General features: G+C 37.4%; 1 protein-coding gene across 1 annotated transcript in view; it reads left to right on the top strand.

Annotated features, from left to right (window-relative positions):
* Positions 1–9,706, top strand: part of ANKRD31 (ankyrin repeat domain 31) — a 124,236-nt gene that overhangs the window by 66,647 nt on the left and 47,883 nt on the right. The window contains exons 12-14 of the mRNA XM_015571672.1: positions 1,004–1,148; positions 3,037–3,089; positions 4,036–5,536. Of these exons, the coding sequence (XP_015427158.1) occupies positions 1,004–1,148; positions 3,037–3,089; positions 4,036–5,536 (1,699 nt within the window). The remainder of the gene's footprint in view (positions 1–1,003; positions 1,149–3,036; positions 3,090–4,035; positions 5,537–9,706) is intronic.

The raw sequence follows: 9,706 nt of genomic DNA, 5'->3' as shown, positions 1-9,706 counted from the left end.
GAAACTGGCAACAGAACCTAGAGACAGAACCTAGCGAGAGAACCTGGCTGAAGAGCCTAGAGACAGAACGTGGCTACAGAACCTGGATAGAACATGGCAAGAGAACCTGACTAGAACCTGGTGTCTGAACCTGGCTGGAGAACCTTGCAAGAGAACATGGACACAGAACTTGGCTGGAGATTGTGGCTAGAGATCCTGGCAAGGCTGCTGATCAACTGAACGCTGTCTCCGTCCATTCCTTCTTCGCCGACTCCGTCCACACCTATGGGGAACCCCTGGACCTGCTGGGGTTGGACCCCAGCATTCCTTTCCCTTCCTCTCTGAAGTCAATAAAAATATGTTTTTTAGAAAAGAAATAAGTATAATATAGAGTATATTGGGCACTAAGATAAAATATATACGTGATAGAAGGGAGAGCTTATTTTTCTCTAGGACAGCAGTGGAAAAGAAGGTCAGAAAGAGCTTCACAGAAGAGGTTCCTTAAGGATAGTAACAGATTAAGATTGACCAGTTTCTCTCTGACACTCTGAGGAGAACAGCAGCATCACAGGTATAGGTGGAAGACAACTATCTCCTGGAGCCTGTTACACTAACATTTACTACTGCAGAACCCGGTCCTCATTCTTGGTATATCTAGCCCCATTTCAGGAGCAGCTGAAATGCAGATATTTCCCTTCCTCCCTCCCTTCTTTTTTTCCATTCTTCCCTTCTTTCTTTCTCTCCTCTCCTCTCCTCTCCTCTCCTCTCCGCCCCTCCCCTCCCCTCCCCTCCCCTCTCCTCTCCTCCCTCCCTAATTTTTTATAAGAAAAGTGATATGCATATCAACAAATTATGGTTCAGTAGCAATTATATTAAATTTTTTATTGGGCAAGATATTATAGGTAAACCCAAACTTTGTATTGTTGGAAGAAATATTTGATGTTGCTTAGAGTTGTATGCTAGCACACATTTACAATAATGTATCTTTTGTACATGTTCCCTCATTTGAACAATCTTCCTCTAGGTGGCAGAGTTACTTCTTTTCAATGGAGCTGATCCATTATTTAGAAATGCCAATGGAAAGTGTGCTTTGGATGTGGCCCAAGGTATACGTATGAGGCAACTTCTTGAGAGCTATGTTCCTAAACATCAAAAACATCTTACTTCAGGTAAGATTAAATTGCCTTGTTATATCTGTTCACCATGTCAGTAGAGAATTACAGAAATTTAATTTAAAATTATAGAAATTAAATTTATTTTCCTTGTACATTTTGAGAAAATCCACCCAATGGTGTCCTTGCTCCATTCTTTTTTAAAAAAGTATATATATTAATCCTTCAGCCCGCAGGCCGACGCGGTTTGGCTCAGTAGATAGGGCATCGGCCTGCGGGCTGAAGGGTCCCAGGTTCGATTCCGGTCAAGGGCATGTACCTTGGTTGCGATCACATACCCAGTGGGGAGTGTGCAGGAGGCAGCTGATTGATGTTTCTCTCTGATCGATGTTTCTAACTCTCTATCCCTCTCCCTTCCTCTCTGCAAAAAATCAATAAAATTAAAAAAAGTTCTCATGGATCCAGAACAGAAATAAATGAAGGTATTTGTTTTTTAAAAAAGACTCTATATGTAAAAACAAATAAACAAACAAAAACTGGATTTTCCTGCCCTGGTTGTCAGCTGGTGCCTTCAGTTACTTGCCAATTGAGCTTTTCCAGGGCTGCTGATGACCTAAAAGCTGGCTCAGAGAAAGTACTATACTCCAGGAGAGAATGCACCCAAGACAAAAGCCACAGGCTTTTTACAACCTAATCTTGGAATTGATATAGAATAACTTCTGCTATATTTACTTGTTAGAAGTGAGTCTCTTAAGTCTGGCTCACACTCGGGGGGAACAAAATTAAGCTCCACCTCTTGAATGGAAGGGTATCAAAAATTTTATGAACATGTTTTTAGAACTACCACATTTCAATCCTCTTACCCTACTGTACTAATATTTATCCTTTTCTCCTGGTACTTAACACCATCTTACACATTGGACAATTGCTTATTTTTTATTTTTGGTCTTCCACCATTCGAACCTAAGCTCCATGAAGGAAAGGATGTTTATTTTGTCTAGTAATGAATACTAGAGTACCATATACATAGTAGGCATTCAGTAAATTTTTGTTGAATAATTAGTATCAGTCCTTTGAAAAAAAAACACAAAACAAATTCTTTCCACTCAAGAGATAATATGTGTGTAATTTTCTCAAGAGCTAATTGTTGAATGTCATTGACTAAGGAGTAAGATCTGGATCAAATCACTCTATTTTTATAGTAAAGAAATAACTTCATTGATAAAAGCCACCTAGAGGCAATTAATAAGTTCTTTAGAGCAAAAGACTTCTTTCTGGTAGCCTAATCTCACTGGAAAACAAGAGAAACAGACTGAACTTTATTAAGCAAACATATCAGGAAACGATAATTCAATTAATTATGAAATAATTTTTTGCTTTATAAAAGTAGGTTTTACACAGTTAAATATCTAGATATATCTGTGGAGAATATAAAAATACTGAGTTTAGTGTCTGTCTTTAGTTAATTTTTTTTAAAAATATATTTTATTGATTTTTTTACAGAGAGGAAGGAAGAGAGATAGAGTCAGAAACATCGATGAGAGAGAGACATCGATCAGCTGCCTCCTGCACATCTCCTACTGGGAATGTGCCCGCAACCCAGGTACATGCCCTTGACCGGAATCGAACCTGGGACCTTTTAGTCCGCAGGCCGACGCTCTACCCACAGAGCCAAACCAGTTTCGGCTTTAGTTAATTTTTAAGGTCAATTTTGCTTTACCCACAGAAATTTTCTCAGCTCTCTCTCAAGATAGCTTTTGGTTTCTGATACATATGGAAATTATAGTAATATTATGTAAGATTATGCCAATCTTAATAGAAAATGTTTGCATAATTTTGCTTAATTCTACCTCGTTTTCTCATAGCAAGGGACTTGCGTGTTTTAGGAGTCCTGAGTCTGGCCACTGGAGGCTGTTTTCTTTGATTTTTCTCTTTTTGTTTACAGCTCAAAAGGATAGCACTGATCCATTAGATGTAGAGGATGCACCCCAGCCAAAGGTATATCTCTGTTTAGCAAAAAAACCCACTTTTTTAGAATGCATCATCAAAGAGGAAAGAAAAGTTACTGAAGCATGCATCAGGAACAGTGACTTCACCTTTGCTTTTAAGATACTTTGGAATAATTATATGAGAATCAGGGGGTTCTAGGCTGTTAATTTGGGAAGCAGTAAATGTAGCATATCTGGGCACACTAATGTATTGGTAGACATTTCCTTTTGCCTCCTCTTCATGGAGCCATTAGGGTTATCAACCATGTCAAATTTCCTCTGGCCTAAACACAGTACAAGAGTCAAAGGCGTCAATCCATCCCTTCGAACTTTACATGGTGGGCAGTTACTCTTCATCTGGTGCTTGGGTTGTGATGAGTGACAGGAAGCAGGAAGCATTGTTCCTGTTTTAATCTTAGCAGCCCACAATAATCTTTCCATGCAGACCAATTTGGGAGCAGATATGTCTTCTTGTTTTTAAGATCCTTCTTCTGCTGCCCTACCTACAGTCTCTCATAGATACCAGAGGAAGAAACTCTCTTAATTCTAGCTCTATCTGTATAACAATTGGGAAAGAAGAGTGTTTCTAAAAAATTCTTAAGTTTCCTTTACAAGGAAACTTTTGTCTGATTTATTTCGAGAGCCTATAAATATTAAGTAGATTAAGATTTTTAAATTATATTTAGTAAGATTGGTAGTGCTAAAATATTGGCAGAAATTGAAATGTACAGCAGAAAATAAAGATTAGTACACACACTGGGTCTATTATATTTGCCTTTCTTCCATTAGTCTACTTTTTCTGAAGAATCAGGTTGTATATATCTTAGCAGTCCCTGTGATTAGATCAAATTATAAAATTGAATGGAATAATAGTTTAATTTATGAACAATCCAGAATGAATCGAGTATAGAACTACAGCTGAAAATTAAAGCTAACTATATATTTTGTTTCTATAGAAACCAAAATTCAGTTCTAAAAATTGCATTGGGTTTGTTTGTGATGAAAATTCCAACAGACAGAAGCCAGAACATATAAAAGTTGATAAAGGAAGCAAAAAAGGTTTATTTATAAAGAAAGAAGATGTAAATGAACATTACCCAAAAAATTCCAAAAGCACGAAATTTGGCAACTTCAAGCATAAGCAATCAACTGTTAACCAAATATACTCTACAGGACTCAGAAAAAACAATCTCCATAATGTCAAGGATTCCAGCACAAATGCATCCAAATATAAAGGAAGAAGAAATGAACAATATAAAAGGACTCAGGTGCATAAGGCAATCCAAGAAAGAAACTCAAGAAAGACCGTAGCTGTGTCTTCTTCCAGAAGAAGTAGATTGGTTACTGATCAGCAGCATATTCTCCAAACCCTTTATGACCTTCCAGAAGAGTCATGTAAACCTTTTAGCCCAGGTCTGGCAAGCCTGGAAAATGGATTAAGTAACAGTATTGACACTCATTCAGTTCCCAAAGAGACACATACCCAGAACCTGGATTTATTAGAAAGTCAAGAAATAAAATCCTTGGAATTAGAATCCAGTGACCAAGCTAAAGCTGTTACTTTCTCAGGACTTTCTGTACATAAAGAAATCAAATTACCCATTGTTACTCCAGATCAGCAGGCTCAAACTCACCAAGAACAACAGCACATTAGTCCTTATAAATCTCATGAAAACACTAACTCAGATGAAAAAAGAGAGGACCTTAATAAGTGGGAAAATTTTAATAATGATATTCATGTTGATTGCTGTACCTCTGAAGAGACCATAACGTCTAAAAAGATGATATGTTCTACAAGTTGCAAAAACCACTATAATGATAAAGAGAATATAACAAATAGAGAAGTAATGGATTTTGAGCAGTCTTTACCTTCTAAAGACCATTTTTCACAGGACAGTAAATTAAAAGCAGGTGGCCTAAGCATACTTCCACAACAGGAGGCTGTTAATTTTTCTAATTCAGATAATACAGCCGTTTCTGAACCACACGTTGCAAATTATGAACAATACATATATGGAACTTCTTTTGTTCACTCACAAGACAGTCCTGAGCATACTTCCTTGGCTTGTACAAGAACAATTTCAACACATGACGTTTTGCAGTTGACTAATGTGGAGCAATTCCAAAGGCCTCAGGATTGCAGTAGCCCCAGCATACCAACTTCTTTAATGAATCAAACAAATACACATATTGTGGAAAAGGTGAATAAGAAAGAAGGCACTAAAAGGAATTACACTGACAAAGGCCAAAAACCAAATTTTTCAAATGAGCCTTTATCCACAGTTGTTCATTCTCAAGTAATAGAAACAACTAATGTTGAAAAATGGAGACAAGACCTTGCAGAAAGTGAAATCATACATAATAGAGATTTTCATTCCATTGACAATATGAATAAAGAATTGACCAACATCTCACAAGTTAGTCAAAGAGAAGAGAAGGAAATTTCTCATAAACCAGGTATTAGTAGTATTGCTAGATTTGTACACATTTCCTATAGATTTACTTATTTTATAGAAGTTTCCAACTGAATTTCACTCAGCCTCTGCCCAAACTGACAAGAATGAGGACATGAGGGCTATAATTTGGGGGATGCTGCTAATTATTTAAGTAATTGTGTTTACCTTAAAAGTTCAACCATTATTATCAAAGATTGTTGCTAAATTGATATTGACAGAAGTAACAGTATTTATATCAATTATTATATTCATTTTTAGTATAGACTTATCCTTAGTGTCAATAAACTTAACATTTTTACAGCAGGAAATTGTTAGCTCCAGTGATTTCAACAATTCACTGTATTCCCATCAGAATTGCATTTAGCAAACTAATTTACATTAGTTATATAAAACCATTTCTAAATTCTTCTTGCTAGGATTAGAAACTTGGAATAGTTACATGACTAGTCATTTAACCAGTAAGGAGAATTGCCACACTGATACTGCAAAAATGTTTGTTTTTCAGATGAGGAATTAACTAATAATATCAATGGAGATGAAAGCACTGTAAGAAATTGTGAGGAGAAAAAAGATAGAATAGATTCAGAGATTCACATACCTGTTAACATCCAAGAACAAAACTTATCAAAAGCTACCTGCAGCCAAAGTTTGTATTCCTTTACTTGTATAAGTAAATGTTTACCTGGCCAGGCCCAGGAATCTACTGTATTTCAGAATAGTTCTAAACTTTCAGATGTACTTGTTTATTTTTTTTGCCATTCACTATATTATAAAATTATTTCAACGATATTTTAGATGGTTTTACTGTAAAGCAACACTTGAGAATTTATTAGTCTTCAGATATATTCTTATGATATTTCTGCCTCTGACTTCTAATTGGTTATTTTAGAGGAGATAAACAGCAAGAATATTGAGTGTGGACATTGTGGGTGAACTGTGTCTCATCTCTGATGAGCCCTTTTAACGTAACAAACATTAAAAAAGCATAGCCACTAGTTTTTTGGTGTCATATGAATGAACTGTATGTATTTGGAAGTATGAACAAGCTAACTACCCTTTGATAGTTCTTGGAGTTAGTTCTGTGATGAACAATGGGCTGGACCACTTCGAATTGAATACTAAGCGTAAAAAAGTTGATTTATTTCCTGTTTAGTATACTAGTGGTAGGACGAACACTAGATCAGGCATTTTCTATAAACCTTCTCCCATTGTCCTGTCTCATGTAAACTGAAGCCCTTCTTATATATTCCTCCTGTAGTGAGTTAAATGGTGGCTCTGCAGAATGTGTCCATGCCCTAAGCCCTGGAATCTGTGCTATTATCTATCTATATTATAAAAGCCTAAATGACTGTTCGACCGGTAGCTATGATGCACACTGACCACCAGGGGGCAGACGCTTAACACACAGGCATGGAAACATGGAACAGACTGATGAATCTCAGTGGGAAGCGGGGAGGAGGGAGGGCAGGAAGAGATTAACCAAAGATCTTATATGCATACTAGAGGCCCAGTGCATGGATTTGCACCTCTTGTAATCTAGGACCCTTGTGGGATGTCAGACTGCCAGTTTTGGCCCAGTCCCCGCAGGCCAAGGCTGAGGGACTCCACCAGTGCACGCATCTGTGCACCAGGCCTCTAGTGTTATATAAAAGAGTGAATATTTAGAAAAAAACTTTGCAGATGTAATTAAGATCTTGAGATGAGGAGATCATCCTGCATTATTTGGTGGGTCCTGGATCTAATTACTACTGTGTCTTTATAAAAGAAAAACAGAAGGAGATTTGAGGCACACAGGAGAGAAGACAATGTGAAGCTGGAGGTAGTGGAGCGATGTAGCCAAATCCAAGGAAGCCAAGAAATGCTGATTCTTTCTTAGAGAGTGTAGCCCTGCTGACACCTAGGTTTTAGACTTCTGATCTCCAGAACTTTGAAATAGTACATTTCTTTTGTGTTTCATCTCTGGTGGGGTTTTTTTGTTTGTTTGTTTTGTTTTTTAACACCGTGCCTGAGTAAGTATCTTTAAACTAATAAATTGAACTGCCCAAGAAGAGGTAATTCCAAATACATCGGGCAATTCCCTAACACAAAGGCCAGCTTACTTCTTGATCACCAAGGGTGAGTTCAACCAAGCCCTGGGCTCTGCTGTACTCCTTTTACCCTTCACACATTTCCAGTCAGCATTTTAGTTTCTCTCACTTAAATAAGAACAGATAGCCAAAAATCAACAAGTGTTTGTAGAAAACCCCAAGACCCCAATATAAAAGAGACATCAAAGTGATCTAAACATACTAAAGGAACCCAGAAGAAACAGAAATAATTCAAGAATCAGGATATATTAAACTTGCTTAAAAAGGCATAGAAACAAAGGAATGAAGAACAATACAGAGAGCCCTTAGATATTAAAAATATAATAGGATTTTTAAGTATATATATATGTGGATATAGCAGAGTTGGGAGGTAAAGCTTTCCAAGTCTCCTATAAAAAATAAAACTAGAAAAAATAGAGAGAATAAAATTAGACCTCTCCAGGATATCCAGAGAGAACCGTGAAAATAGAAAAGAAATAAAAGAAATAAGAAATAAAGCACAGAAGTTTCCATATTGAAAGGGCCCACAAAGTGTCCAGTACCATAAGCAAGACATCTCACTGTGAAATTTTTTTAAAAATATATTTTATTGATTTTTTACAGAAAGGAAGGGAGAGAGATAGAGAGTCAGAAACATCGATGAGAGAGAAACATCGACCAGCTGCCTCCTGCACATCTCCTACTGGGGATGTGCCCGCAACCCAGGTACATGCCCTTGACTGGAATCGAACCCGGGACCTTTCAGTCCGCAGGCCGATGCTCTATCCACTGAGCCAAACCGGTTTTGGCCACACTGTGAAATTTCCGAACAAAAATGAGAAGATCCAAAAATCTAGAGAGGAAAGACAGGCCACATAAAAAGGTAGATAGCTGAGTATTTCTTTTTCTTTTTTTTTTTGTTCTCATCCGAGGATATGTTTTTTATTGATTCTAGAGAGGAAGGAAGGGCAGGTGAAAGAGAGAGAAACATTGATATGAGAGAGAAACATTGATCAGTTGTTCTCTGTATACACTCCAACTGGGAATTGAACCTCTAACCTGAATATGTGCCCTGACTGGAATCGAAGCTGAGATCCTTCGGTGCACGTGACGATGCTCTAAACCGCTGAGCCACATGGGCCAGGACCAGCTGAATATTTCTTTTTCTTTTTTTTTCTATTGTGGTTGTTCTTTGCTTATTTTTTTAAATTAATAAATCTTTACTGTTCAGATTATTACAGATGTTCCTCTTTTTTCTGCATATCTCCCCTCCACCTTGTTCCCATCCCACCCCATGCTCTTACCCCCTGCCACTATCCTCATCCATAGGTGTAAGATTTTTGTCCAGTCTCTTCCCGCATCCCCCACACCCTTTTCCCCTCAAGAATTGTCAGTCCACTCCCTTTCTATGCCCCTTTCTATTATATTCACCAGTTTATTCTGACTTAATTTTTAGGTTCACTTGTTGATAGGTATTTAATTGTTGTCACTTTGTTGTTCATAATTTGTATCTTTACCTTTTTCTTCTTCTTCCTCTTCTTAAAGAATATCCTTTAGCATTTCATACATTCCTGGTTTGATGGTGATGATCTCCTTAAGCTTTTTCTTGTCTGTGATGCTCTTTATCTGACCTTCAATTCTGAATGATAGCTTTGCTGGATAAAGTAATCTTGGTTGTAGGTTCTTGGTATTCATCACTTAGAATATTTCTTGCCACTCCCTTCTGGCCTGCATGGTTTCTGTTGAGAAATCAGCTGACAGTCGTATGGGTACTCCCTTGTAGGTAACTAACTGTTTTTCTCTTGCTGCTTTTAAGATTCTCTCTTTGTCTTTTGCTCTTGGCATTTTAATTATGATGTGTTGGTATGATCTTCTTTGGATTCCTCTTGTTTGGGTTGCTCTGCACTTCCTGGACTTGTAAGTCTATTTCTTTCACCATGCAGGGGAAGTTTTCTGTCATGATTTCTTCAAATAGGTTTTCAATATCTTGCTCTCTCTCTTCTTCTGGCACCCCCATAATATCAGATGTTGGTTCGCTTGAAGTTGTCCCAGAGGCTCCTTACACTATCTTCATATTTTTGGATTCTTTTTGCTTTTCAAGTTGG

The sequence above is a fragment of the Myotis davidii genome, unplaced genomic scaffold (assembly GCF_000327345.1).
Source record: "Myotis davidii unplaced genomic scaffold, ASM32734v1 scaffold44, whole genome shotgun sequence".
Lineage (NCBI taxonomy): Eukaryota > Metazoa > Chordata > Mammalia > Chiroptera > Vespertilionidae > Myotis > Myotis davidii.
The sequence above is the reverse complement of the archived record's forward strand: the minus strand, read 5'-3'. Positions and strand labels throughout refer to the sequence as shown.